Source organism: Streptopelia decaocto (assembly GCF_964273445.1).
Source record: "Streptopelia decaocto genome assembly, chromosome: 22".
NCBI classification, from domain to species: Eukaryota; Metazoa; Chordata; class Aves; order Columbiformes; family Columbidae; genus Streptopelia; species Streptopelia decaocto.
Window position 1 is genome coordinate 5,691,608 of NC_138677.1, and position 13,751 is coordinate 5,705,358.

At 52.6% G+C, this 13,751-nt stretch overlaps 1 protein-coding gene across 1 annotated transcript; it reads right to left on the reverse strand.

Moving 5' to 3' along the window:
• Positions 1-1,492: 1,492 nt before the first annotated feature.
• On the reverse strand, positions 1,493-13,380 carry RAB5C (RAB5C, member RAS oncogene family). The gene is made up of 6 exons (XM_082070748.1): positions 13,295-13,380; positions 5,505-5,748; positions 4,367-4,518; positions 3,964-4,086; positions 3,148-3,241; positions 1,493-2,671 (listed from the first exon to the last, which is right to left on the reverse strand). Exons 2-6 carry the CDS (start codon positions 5,668-5,670, stop codon positions 2,556-2,558), a joined length of 651 nt encoding a protein of 216 aa, XP_081926874.1. The 5' UTR covers positions 5,671-5,748; positions 13,295-13,380; the 3' UTR covers positions 1,493-2,555.
• Between the last annotated feature and the right edge of the window lie 371 nt (positions 13,381-13,751).

Below are 13,751 nucleotides of genomic sequence, written 5' to 3' on the forward strand. Positions count from 1 at the left end.
AGCTCGGACAGCCCTTCCCAGCCGGCAGCGGGGAGGGTTTGCTCTGCAGAGCTCTGCTGCACCCTCTGCAGCCAGTGACAGTCCCCAGCCCCACACCGAGCGTCTCAGAGAGTCCCCAGCCTGGCACCGAGTCCTTTAGAGGGTCCCCAACCTGGTACCGAGTCCCTTAGAGGGTCCCCAACCTGGTACCGAGTCCCTTAGAGGGTCCCCAATCCACTTCTGAGTCCCTTAGGGGGTCCCCAACCCAGCACCGAGTCCTTTAGAGGGTCCCCAGCCTGGCACCAAGTCCTTTAAAGGGTCCCAAACCTGGTACCAAGTCCCTTAGAGGGTCCCCAGTCCACTTCTGAGTCCCTTAGGGTGTCCCAAACCCAGCACCGAGTCCCTTAGAGGGTTCTCAGTCCAATTCCAAATCCCTTAGAGGGTCCCAAACCTGGCACCAAGTCACTTAGAGGCTCCCCAATCCAGTACCGAGTCCCTTAAACAGTTCCCGGTCCGATTCCAAGTTCCTTAGAGGGTCCCCAACCCAGCACCGAGTCCTATAGAGGGTCCCTAGTCTGATTCCGAATCCCTTAGAGGGTCCTCAGTCCTATTCCAAGTCCCTTGGAGCATCCCCAACCCGTTACCGGGTCCCTCCCAGCTCAGCAGCAGGTGCTGAGGCAGCAGCCAGACCCCCTGCGGCAGCTGCAAACCCCCCCACGCCATGAGATCCAGAGCTTCCTACGGGGCAGTTAATGGCTGTTCAGCACCTTTTGTGCCCCTTTTGTCTCCATCCTCACGTACTCATTTTGGGTGCTGCCCACAGTCATGTCCCCCTACCCTGGGGCACTGAGACTCAAGTCCCCTCCCCCGGCTGGGGGGCAGGACCCCCGGTGACCAGCCGGGGTCCCCAGTCTGGAGAAGCTTCCGCACCATGTTCGTGGTGACCACAGCCAGATCCGACCGGGCTGTAACATGGGGCTCCCACCTGAGACTCCACATCCATCTCCAACCAGCTCATCAAACCTGCAGTTTGACTGTTGCCAGAGCGCTGAAAAATTGATAAATCCCCCTTTATAGTCGACTTTCTGCTAAACAGTCCTGGTTATTCCGTTTGGAGCGCATCACCTCCCTAAATTGCGTTCTGGGGTGCCTCTGTGAGACATCCCTTAGGAAACCACAGAGATGGAGCCCCAGAATCCTCAGAGAAGCCAGAAAGAGCCCAGGGGAAGAAACCAGCAGATGGCAACAGCACCTCACGTTCACCAGATCGCTGGGACCGGGGAAGCCCAGCACCATCTGTCCCCCAGGGGAAGCGATGAGACCTCAGGTGTCCCACAGAGGCCCCCAGCTCCTCAAGGAAGCAGCACCCAGTGAGCAAAGCCCCTGGGAGCCCCCCTGGACCCCCACTCCACGTGCAGCTTGTGCTCCAGCCAAGATGTCACCAGCCTCCAGCACAACCGTCACATTCTGCTCCACTCCCCTCCTGCTTCGAGCTGATTAAGAAACATGAACATTGTCGATTAGGACAGGTTTATAAAAATTTTTCTTTGTTTATCACACAAAACTGAAGTTCATGATGAACGCCAGAGTTGACAGTTCCTCTTAAATACCAGTATGCATAAGACATTGCATTAGGCACTAGGCAGCAGCCAACATCAGAGTCTGGCAACAGAAGCCATTTTAATACCTCCCTTCATACTTTGTGGATTTACAGGCTTTTGCAATACATATTGTTTCCCACTGGCAAGTTATCAGAGGTTTCCCCCACCCCACCTCTGTACATCGGAACCATGTGTGTTCACACCAGAGCAGGGTCAACAACATTAGTGGCATCACAACCATCCAAAAAAAGGACAATTTTCTATACAAGATCTTTTTTTTTTTTTTTTGCAAAAGTTGCAACAGGATTAGTGCATTACAACAGAACTGGAGATAGAAAAGAGTTGGCATGCTAGAGTCCAACACAAATAAAGACAACAGGCAGCTAGTTGTATGTACTATATTGACAAGATACTGATTGGTTACATGAAGAAACATACAATACAAAATACAGAAGAAACCAGTTTTGCTTCCCTCTGCCCCACCCCAGAATACTCATGATTGATTTGGTCAATAAGTGGCTGAAAAGCCAGAGTTTGTCACTATAATGCTACAGTTTAGTGGTTGTTCTAGGCAATATCATACTGGTATGAGCCTCAGCTTTTACACACGGGTCATTTTAAACAAGGTTTTCTAGTCTCAATATCCCTTTGTTTCCAATAGTGAACTACAGTACTGTGGGACCTGGGTGCCGCTGGCCCCCACCCACGGGCTGGCTGGGCAGACACCAGGCTGTGCATCCACCACCACCAGCAAGAGGGAAGAGCAGAAGTTCATATATTAAAAAAAGTGACTTAAGACTTAGAATTGAATTAGTATTTGTACAGAAAGGTGCAGGTGGAAGAACTCCCCTCCAGCCTATGATCAGAAAGGGATGGAGAAATCACAGCAGCCCCCGGCGGCGGCCGCTCTACGGTAAGTGCGATTGTTAGCGTGGGTTCCAGTCACGTCGTTCGGGGCTCGGTCGGGGCGGCTGCTCAATTGCTGCAGCACTGGCTCCTGCTGGGCTGACTGCTCTCCTGAAGGTCAACCACCCGATTCCTACCTGGCCCTCCAGGAGCGTTCTGGGGTTCATTTTTTGGCAGTTTCTTGGCTAGAAAGAAAAACCAGACATTAGTAGGCTAACAGAGGGCAAGCTGCTCCCCGCTGTGGGTCACAGGCTGGCTCAGCCCCGCTCTGACCTAAGGCTGTAAGTATTAAATATAGGACTGGATGCTGCCAGCAGCGTGAGTACAGCAAACCAACCCTCCTAGTGCTGTCAATTCCTTACCAGCCTGGATAAAGGGAGAGAGAACAGGCTTTGCAAGGCAAAGGCTCCAAACTCTCAGTGAACAACTGTTCACAAAAGTCCAGCAAGCCAGGTATCTAACCCAGTAAGAGCCTCCAGACCCCAGCTGATAAATCTAGTTGACTTTCTGCTAAACAGTTCTGGTTATTCTGTTTGGAGCATATCGCCTCCCTAAATTGCTGTCTGGGGTGCCTCTGTGAGATATCCCTTCGGAAGTCACAGAGATGGAGCTCCCAGTCTCCATTGCTACTCCCACCATCCCTCCGCGCACCAGCCGTTACCTATTGCCATGAAGATTTCGTTCACATTCATCGCTGTCTTTGCCGACGTCTCCATGAACAGCAAGCTGTTGTCATCTGCGTATGTTTGTGCATCCTACAAACAATCACATTAGAGTGCTCAAGGCATCCTGCCAAGAGGAGGTCCAAGCAGCTTTCACCCGTTGGCAAACTGAACACTGAAGAAACGCTCTGTCCCACCCCAGTTCCCCAACTGGGACAACTGGGAGACCCACAGTGACAATATCACGTGGCTGGTGTCCCAGCACTGAGCTGGGGTACAGCAGCACAGGCTGTTTGTGAGCTGCTTGAGCCAAATAAAGACACAGCGTGTCCCGAGCAGCACGACACCTTGTACTTTGGTTGGCTGGGAGAGTAACACACACTGTAAATGCACCACAAGCAACCCAGGGCTGAGATAAGAGCTTCTCACTGAATGTTTGACTTAGACAAGGAGAGAGCTGTGAGGAGTAGAGAACAAGTTGGGAATGATTCTTTACGTGTCTTGTATCTAAGAGATCCTGCTTCATAAAGACAGCCCCAGGTGAGGAAGGCACCAGAGAAGGCTGAAGCTTGTGCTCTCCGCACCTTATTCTCCACGTTTGTCACGTTACCAACAAGAGCTACAAGTGCTGTGAATGGAGTGCATGTGAAAGACAGGCTGAAATTCCCTTGGAACGGCATCCTGGGGTCCTCAGCAGCATAAATCTTGCCTCTGGCTCTCCCTCGAAGCGCTCCGCACATGCCAGCACCTCCATCGCTTCAGCAAAAAGCTGAGCTGACTTGCTCAGGTAACAACTGATCTGGATTCCCACTCACCTGGAAGTCCACAGCTCTCTTGGTAGCAAGGTCTGCCTTGTTTCCTGCTAGTGCAATTACAATATTAGGGCTAGCCTGCCTCTGCAACTCTTTCACCCAGTTCTTGGCTCGTACAAATGTGTCCTGGAAGCAAAGAGGAGGCAGCAGTCAGGAAGGGCAGCCTCTTACAAACCCACAGCGAAGATATGATTAGAACAAGTCTTTCCTGTAAGAAGTGTTCTGCCTCTACAGCACTTTGCAGCAGGATCCTCTATCAGCTTAGCCTTGGGCAGACTGAGGAAGAGGCCGTTAGTTTAAGAAACTCAATACCTGCAGAGACTCTGAACCCCAACGCTCTCCCGTGGAAACGAGAAGCACCAGCAAACACAGCCCAGTAACACCCAGAGCCCTCCCCAGCACTCACTGTGTTAGTGATGTCGTAGACGACGATGGCCGCCTGGGCGCCCCGGTAATACATGGGCGCCAGGCTGTGGTACCGCTCCTGTCCCGCCGTGTCCCATATTTCAAACTTCACCGTTGTGTCATCCAGGCAGACCGTCTGTGTGAGGAAGGCAGCTGAAAGACAAGGTGTGTGTTAGCCTTCCCTGCAGCCGGAGCGTCCCCGCAGCCAGGGCCAGGAGCTGGGAGCGGTTCTGCTTGCGCGTGGGAGCGAGCAGGAGCCCCACACAGAGGCCGTTTCAGTGCGGTTTGCTGTGGAAGTTGCAGCTCTTTGTCATAAGCTCCTCACACACAGGAGCACAAGAGCCACCATGCAGCTGACAGGGAGGTGGCCCACAAGCCCCGGTGGCCACAGGTGCAGCAGAGCCACCTCCTCTCACAGGTGACACAGTTCAGCTGCAGCGTCACCAGCGAGGTGCTCCCCAAAGCTCTGAAGTGAGCCCAGTTAACACATCACTCCCCAATTTAGTAATGGGTTATTTTCTTGCTTATTACAAATAGGATAAAGGCACCAGCCCTGGATACAGGCTGAAGCAGAACAGCAGAGTCTGCACAGCATTAAGCCCTTTGTGCCCATACTACAGCTACACTTACTCCCTGCATGTGTTACTATAGGGACAAATCAAAGCTTTTCTCAGCACAAACCTCCCAATATTGCTGCCCAGAGACCCGGGTGCTGACCAACCTTTGATTAGTGACACTGATAATGATTTCAAGCTAAAGAACTACTAGACCTGAAAGGGCTGTGGAAGTAGTTAATAGCATGAGGGTAGAAACAGCCTCAAAATCCCAGGTCATGGTCTGAAAAGATAATTAAGGGCTATAAACCAAGCTGAAGCGCTTGGTTCTAATTAGAAGCAGGAATTCAAGCACTGGAAGTGAAGATGCCTTAGAAGCAGAAGGCACAGTTGCCATAGCATTATTCTCTGCTGCGCTGATCTTCCCACCAATTTGTAAACCAGAAGTTAAAGCATTAGCTGCTTGACTCTATAGCAAAAAGAACCCAGACCAGACTGAAACAGTCATCATTACTTGTGACAGCCCTGGTGTGCATTAGTAAGGGCAGCACCTTGTGGCCACAGGCACCTGGAGCCAGCACTCACCTCCAATCGTGCTCTCCTGGTACTCGTGGAACTGCCCCTTGACGAAGCGCAGGACGAGGCTGGACTTCCCCACCGCCGACTCTCCCAGGAGAACGAGTTTAAACTGGCAGATTTTGTTCCCAGCAGCTGGTCCGTTCGGCCGGGCAGCTCCACCTCGACCTGCCATCGTGGCCTAAGCGCGGGGGCGCCGAGCGCGGAGGATGCTGCAGGCTCTGCGCTGGATCCACCCGGAGGCAGGTTGCAACTGGGAGAGGAGGTCAGAGTTAGCGACGCGCTCCTGGACCTGCTGCACCAGTTCGAGAAGGCGGGTTTGACTCCTGCCCACGGTGGGAAGTTATCAGCTGCATGTACCACAGCAGCATCAGGCTAGTTCTGTCCCTAAGCAGCATCTGGGATGTCTGAGCCTCCCTGGAGAAGGGATGTTGGTAACACAGGCTTTCCTCCCCACCAGTGGGCCCTCCAGCACTTCCACTGGTGTGTAGATGTTACACATACCTTGCTAGGGTGAGGCAAGTAAAGAACAGCCAGCACACCGACCGGTGTCATTAGAGCTGCATCTATTAAAACAACAATCACTTGGTTCATGGAGGTAACTAAGGTTGACCTTTAGCTCCTTCGAGTTCACAAAGCAGCGACTTCAGACTGTCAGTGCAATCTGGAGCTGCTGGGGTGCCGCACACAAGCCGCAATGGGAAGCAGCCGGTATGTCAGCCCTTCAGATGAAGGGGAGTTCCTACATTCAGTCTGTTGGCTCAGAGGCGCTCACACCAAGCCATTCAACACTGCACCTTAGAGCAGCCCTAAAAAAGGCCTTTGAAGCGCTACCTGGCGCAGGGAAATCCCTTGGCAGCAGCCGCTCGCCAGGCACACGCTGAGTATTCAGAGAATAAAAGCAACTACTGCTCCCCGTGCCTTGCTGCAAACGGCACAAACCGCTGACCGAGTCTCGGCAGCTCGATCCAAGCGCGGAGCCAACACCCAGCCCTTCCCACACCCCGTCCTGGTTGCCTTATTGCCCTTATTCCACACCGTTCCAGGTCATCAGGCTACTGGCCACATTCTTGACGAGGAGACGGTTCAAATCCAGCTACGCTGAGCAGTAAACAGGCAGCACCACCCACAATCAGCTGCCATCCCACCTTCCCAGCACCAAATCTGTGCAGAAGCACCAAACCACAGCGGAAGCAGCAAGACAAGCTGTCGCACAGTTAAACACGAGTCTCAGTCCCTTCCTAAGCACTGAGCTGGACTGCACACAGCAGAGAGCAGGAGTGTTTTCCAAGTGCACAGTTACACAGATTCAGGGACGTTTCCTGTTCTCATCACAACTCCCACTTCCTGACAATGATAAATGCTACACCCCATCGCATCTGTTCTGTATCGCCGCTTTCCCTCCAAGCTTCTTGTTCACAGAGACAACTGCAAAAAGAGACAAAATCCCCCAAACGCTGGTTTCTCCTTATGGTGAGTCCTGAGTGTGCCCCCAAGGAAACTCTGGGCGTTCACCCAGAACACCAGCACTCGAGCACACTCTGACCTGCAGACACATTCCACCCAAACAAATTGTTTTGACCAGGAGGCGAGTGAGAAAGCTGCTGTTAAGCAGCACCGTTCACTGAAGCTCACGGGTAGGGACGAAACCACGAGGAGTAACTTCGGTGCAGCGAGATGTGTCAGTAGCCCGAGCTGTGAAGAAGCCGTTGATTCGAGTGGCCTGTCCAGGCTTGGGTTAAGTCAGTGACGAGACTGCAGTTCAGAGCTGGGTCCTTGCAAAGTCCAGTAACACCTGTCAGGAGCCCCACCTCCTCAAAGGCTATTTTGACAGGACAAAAAAGCTTGATAAGAAGTAAATCAACACCTTGTTTTGCTGGGCAGTGAGGAAGCGGCATTTTGCAGCTCTGGGCAGGAGCGTCTTGGTTACCACCAGGCTGGAGAAGCACATCAGCAGCTCTACATCTATCAGCCTGAAAGAGTTCCCACCTTTTAGAGCTTCTCCTCCGACCAGAGTCTGCAAGGGAGCAGCTTTTGCTTGTTTAACCTTGTATTAATTTCCCCAGGCAGTCTATTAGCAACACGTAAGCTCTGTCGCTGTTGCAGACTAATGTTCTGCACATTAAATGCCGTGTCCACATGACAATTACCACATTAACCCCTGCATAAGAAAACTGCTTCACAAGCCTCCCCAGCGCAGGGGAGCTGCTGGTTTAGTGTCAGAAGTTACAGGATCTGATATGTTTGCCCTGTGTTCACTACTCTGGAAGCCGGCAATCCACAGAAACCCAGCCCTGAAGAATCTAGTTACCCAAGAAGATCGCCGCTGCTCTCATCTACGCAAGGAGCCATTTCGCTGGGGATTTGTTGGCTTCAAATCAAAATACTCAAGACAAAAGCCCCAGTGAAGTATTTATCTTGTTAAATAGCTGACAGCATTACATTAATTTCTTGGCAAAGCAACCTCTGAAGTTACTGAGTGGTTCTGCTCCACCTAACACGGGACGGGCAGCACGAGGCTGCTGCTCCCCCACTCCCACCCAGAACCGGTGACCCAGCTTTAGGACCCAGATTCACATGCCAGGGTTGGGTTAACGGTTGGACGTGATGATCCCAAGGGTCTTTGTGAACCAAAATGATTCTCTGATTCACAAGCAGCTTCCACAAGCAGGACCAGCATCAAGTGTGATAACACGGACTCCACGAGCCCAGATGAGCATGGCGTGGACCATCAAACCTGACTTCCCAACACATTCATATGATTAATAAGAACTCCAAAAGCAGGAGGGTCCACACTGCTGAGGAGGAAACAACAGGTCCAGCTCCTACCAACGAACCAGGAAACAGAATTGTAAGTACACACCTCAGTCCCATAAAGCCTGATCGGTTTTAATACTTCACCTTTCTCCAGACAAGATGCACTTCCCTCCACAAACAAAGACCACTCAGTCTCTTGATCAGTGAGGCTGTAATCTGGAGCTTCAGGAACAGCTCTGAATTGGGGAACCAGTCACTGCAGTTGTCAGGAGCTGCGCTACAGCCTTAAAATGTAGATTCCCAGACCTAAACCAGCCCAGAGAGCAGTTTCAGGAGTATTCTGATGGTTGTTAAACTACCAGAAATTAAAGTCACAATTTCTCTGTAGAGCCTCGTGAACAAGCCTCCCAAAGACCTGGGCACACTGAGTTTAATTTAGAGGAAAAGATTTACACCAGCAAAAAGTTAAATTACTTTTCGTTGGTAGCTAGCCCTAAACATGCATAGCAGGGTCTGTAACACCAGCTCCTTTTCATGCTTTTCCCACGTGCATCTGCTTCCCGACACCTGCAGAGCCGCGGCCTCCAAAGCGGCCCCAGCAGCCGCTGTTTGTTCAAAGCAGCTTTTCAAAAACAAGTTCTATCAGAGGTTTCAAGGCTGCCACCCCAGTTACCACTCGATCCCACACATGCTGGATACAGGAGGGCACAACATGCAGCCGCCCCTGGCTGCGCCATCGGGGCCGAGCCAGCAGCAGAGACCTCCCCGTCGCCCCTGAGCCCGGGCTGTGGAGCACACTGAAATGAGGGATTAACAAAGCCTTTAAGGCAATACAAACCCAAGGGAAGAAATCCTGATAAAGGCCAAGTCTCTGCTGCTTCTCAGGGTTCTTAAGTGGCCAAACTGAAGGTCTGATCTGGACGGGCAGCGATGCGCTTGGGCAAGAACTGAAGATCAAGCCGAATCGGAACACATTGCTAAATACACAAAGCTACTGCGCAGTTTGAGACCAAATCTCATCTGCGAGATGGCATCTGCTCGAACTAGGCAAGGCAGCTCTAAAACTGTTTGGAAACTGTGAAGCCAGCGTGCCCTACAAAGCTGATCTGGCTTTGGAAGACAAGGCCAAGATCCCAGCCTGCACGGCTGAGCCAAGCACAGAGCTTGGGCCAGCAAAGGGAACTGTGCTGCTCCCTCAATCCACCTTCCACCCAGTTTAACCCCATACACATCCCCTCCGAAGGGTTTCCTAGGTTTAAGCAGTTATCCTTTACCACAAATTCTTGAAAATGGCTCATGAGGTAAAAAGACATTACACTTACTGATGCCACCTTGGAGCTCCAGGTTTCATACACAGAGTTGAGTGGGACCAGCAAAAAAGAGTTATCACCCCGTTGGGTCACACAAGGAAGTTCCAAGCCTAGTCCAGTGGGGGTTTAAATTCTGCAGAATAGTGTGACTAATTGCTTTGGAAAGTGCAGTTTGTGTCTGTCAGACCAGCACAGCTGAGCAGAGAAGCGCACGGCAGGCGGAGGTGGCGCACGGGGCCACCGACCCCACAGTCGTGTTCACACAACAACAAGCGAACTCACACCAGACCCGAGCGAGGGAAACTTTCAGCACAGCTTCAGTCAGGCTCTACTTAGCTAAGCTTGGGCACAACACACTTGCAAAGATTGCTCTAAGAAGAGTGGAATGAGAAACATCATGAAGAGCAGGGTAAGATGTTTGTGGAAGGGTTTTGCATCATATTCATTTCACACCAGCTTCTCCCTAGTTGTCCCCTGTCCCCAGATTAACTCCCCCATGGAGGCCTCACCTACTTTTAGTGATCCTTGATACTGCAGGAACTTAATCCTGGTTCACAGGAGATGAAGCTCAGCTAGGCTGAAGGAGCAGCTCACCAGCAGAGTCTGGACCAGCTACAAACTGAACAACAGCATCAAGTTTTCAGTTCTGCAGACAAGACTCTTTATATTGCCGCTGCTCAGCACACCCTCAAAAGACACTTCATTTTGACCAGAAGCCCTGTGAACAAGGCAAGATCACGAACAACACAAAGCAGAAAACTGCCATCTTCACTGCAAGAGTCAGTGACCTTCATATTATCTTTTCCAGACTGCACAAAGATCTCTCGCCTCCAGCAGCTCCTGATTTGGAGCTCTACCAAACAAAAGCAAACACAGAAGTCGGCCTTTTCTTATCTGTTTATGCAGAACTACTCCAGCAGCTCATTCCCGTGCTCCAGGGGAGGAAAACGCTCCTTTTCGGATGTAGATGAAGCTTTATTCTTTCCCACACTGTCACTTCCAGGAAGGTTCATTGTTTCTGGCCAGCACTTGGAGTGGTTTCACGGTATTAGTCTGACGACTTAACAGAACTTACATAAGAGGACTTCAAACTTCATACCCCAAGGGAAGAAAACAGCTGACTCCACCGTTTCTACTCTCTTCCAGCTATGCTGACTGAGACTTTGGGCTACACCCACTTCATTAGAAGCCTTCCCATTTCATTTCCTCTGTCTGAAAGCACTTGGCATTCTTTCCACCCCCCCTCCAGGAAGATGCCACGACCACCTACACAAGAAATCAGGATCAAGAGCTGATGACCAGCAGGGCCTAGATCGATTCTAGAGCTTTACTGTGATGGAGATAACTCCACTGTCATCACAACACTGAAGTGTGGCCACACACACCAAGTACAAAAACATGACTAAACGGTTTTGTTTCAGACGATGCCCAAACCTGGTTTCACCAGGAAAGGGACCTAAATCAAACAAGCGCTATCAGCACCTACTTAGCCTGGAGGTACCTACACTGCCTGGCACTATCTTAAAACAAATGTTGCCTAAATTAGGCTGTAGTCTCAAAGACTGCCTCTAGAGGTAGATTTTTTGCTACAAAAGTAGTTATTCAGGCATAGTGTTGAGACCCAGGAGAAGTCTGAGATTATTTCAGCACCAAGACCCAGTTACTGAACCTAAGCGTTGCTTTTTTTAAGCTCCCAGCTCTGACTCGGGCTTTACCTGCTCTCCTCACTCCAATAACGCATTAAGGCCAACATCATCTTGTAGCTGCCTACGCTGCTCCAAATTCTTCACCCTTTTCAGTCAGTTCTTTCACTTTAGTGTCCAGCTACGCTGAAAAAATGCAAATACTTTTAGAGTCAAGGTAGTAGTGAATGTTAATGGGATATTCCACAGAGTTTCACTCAGACAGCACATGTCAAGCCAAAATGAACCAGAAGTATCTTTTTTTTTGGTCTCAAGCAGGCTGCAGAGTAGGGTCAGGATTCCCAGCTTAGTGCAAAGCAGAACTGATGTCACACCATAAGCGGGACAGCTCAAATACACGTTGACCCACCGCACATAAAAGCTAAGAATAGTAGATGCAACTTGTTCCACATAAGACTTAAAATAGCACCTCGGTGTATTCTCTTCCCTCCGATTTCCTTACGCGCTTGGAAACAGCCAAGGTCAGAAATCCAACAGCCACGTGCAAAAGCAACAAGTTAAAGGTCAGCAGAGAGGGGGTCAACACCGCGTTTGGTGTCGCTGCCAGAGCCGTTCACAGCGAGAACCACAGTTCAGTTCACAGAGAGAAACTGCGACTGTCACAGGTCCCACCCAGACACCGGGGGTTTTAGCAGCACCTTGGATACTCCCGGGAATAAGGGATTTAGCCCTACAGACCTGTTGCTCACGTGTAATCGGCACCGCCAGCCTTGGCACGATCACACAGCGACCGCGCTCCCAGTGTCGCTCCCGCTGCCCAAACCCCCCAGCGCAGCCTTATCTCCAGGCGCTCCCGGGCTCCCTTCCAGACAAGCTACAGAGCTTCCTCGCAGACTTTGTGCTCCACTTTTCACACCACAAACAGCCCTCGGGGGGAGCGCAGGGGCTGCGCTTGTCACCAGCGGCCATCCAGAGGAGTCTCCATTCCCCCAGCACCTATTTTCAGCAGGCAGAGTCACGTCCCCCGCTGAGGCGGCTCCCAGGGGCACAGCCGGGCTCTCACACTCCACAGTTTCTAGTCCCACCTCAGCAGCTGAGTGGCTACAATAAACTATTACCCCACATCTGTCCTCGCAGGTGCCACACCTTCCCCAAATCCCATTTACATTTCAGTCATCGCTACCAGTGATACTTGTATTTCTAATTATTAGGCTGTATTTCAAGGAATCGCAGAACTCATAGTTCAGGAGACAATTAAGGCAGCAACCTTTAAAGATCAACCAACCTCACAACCATAGAATTGTTTTATAAGCAGAGCTTGTAACCATAGAATCTTTGTACTTAGTAAACATACCCTATTCTTAAAACTGCCATAGATTTACAACATATTCTTTTAAAACAGGTAACTGAGAAGCATGCGAATGTTGCTTAGTGCTGCTTAAACAGGTAGCTTGTGTTAGAATAGGCACAGAATATGTTAATGGGTGTCAAGAATTGTAATGAATATGCAATTTTTCTGTCAATATAAGCCACGTATGACCTCGGGATTAAGAAATACTACTTTTAAAACCTTAAAACGCGGTTGTAAGCGTCCGTTACTTTGCCGAATTCACGGTATCAGCGGACACACAAAGGAGCTGGGGAGGAGCAGCCGGGCAGCCCAGCCCCGCAGCGGCCGCTCGAGTCCTTCCAGCGGGCGGGGAAAAGCGGAGCGGAGCCCGCACGGCGCGGACACGGCGCTCCGGGATCCCCGCCCGGGACGTGCCGATCGTGCAAAGGGCGCAGCTCCCGCCCCGCGACCCGCCGGGCCGGGGAACCCCGCGGCGAGCCCGGGAGCCGGCCGGGGAGCGGCACCGCGGGCAGCCCCCGAGCCCCCGCGCTACCGGGGGCGGCGCCAGCTCGCTCCGAACCCCGGCTCCCGCAACCCGCTCCGCTCCCGCCGCGGGGCGCACGGAGCGGCGCCGCCCCGCTGCCTCCCCCGGCCGGACGGACTCCGGGGCTGCCTCGGGAGCCGGGTCCCCAGGCCGCGCACCGCCAGGGCACCGCCCGGCCCCGCCCGCCCGGAGCCGCCGGTCCCGGCCCCACTCACCGCCCGGAGCGCCGCTCCCCCCGCCGCAGGTGAGTCTCGCAGGCCCCGGCCCTCACTTCCGCCTTTACCCGTTCCGCTTCCGGATCCGCCCACCCCTTCCGCCAGCAGCTCGTCGGCCACAGGCAGCGGGACGTGCCAATCAGAAGCGCCACGCCCCCCCGCCGGGGCTCCGCCCCTCTCCCGGCCTCACCGCGTCACGTGAGCCGGGCGGGGTGACGTCAGCGTGCGCCCGCCGCGGGGGGCGATGGGAGTTGTAGTCGGGGAGGGGACGCAGGGAGGCGGGTGCGGGGGTCCCGGGGAGTCCCCGGCGGGTTTGCGGGAGCGGGGTCCCGGTGCCGGGGAGTCCCCGGCGGGTTTGCGGGAGAGGGGGTCCCGGTGCCGGGGAGCGAGCGGCGGGGGAACCGCGGGCAGAGACACACCCGGAGGCTGGGCTGGAAAAATAGAGCCTTTATTTCCC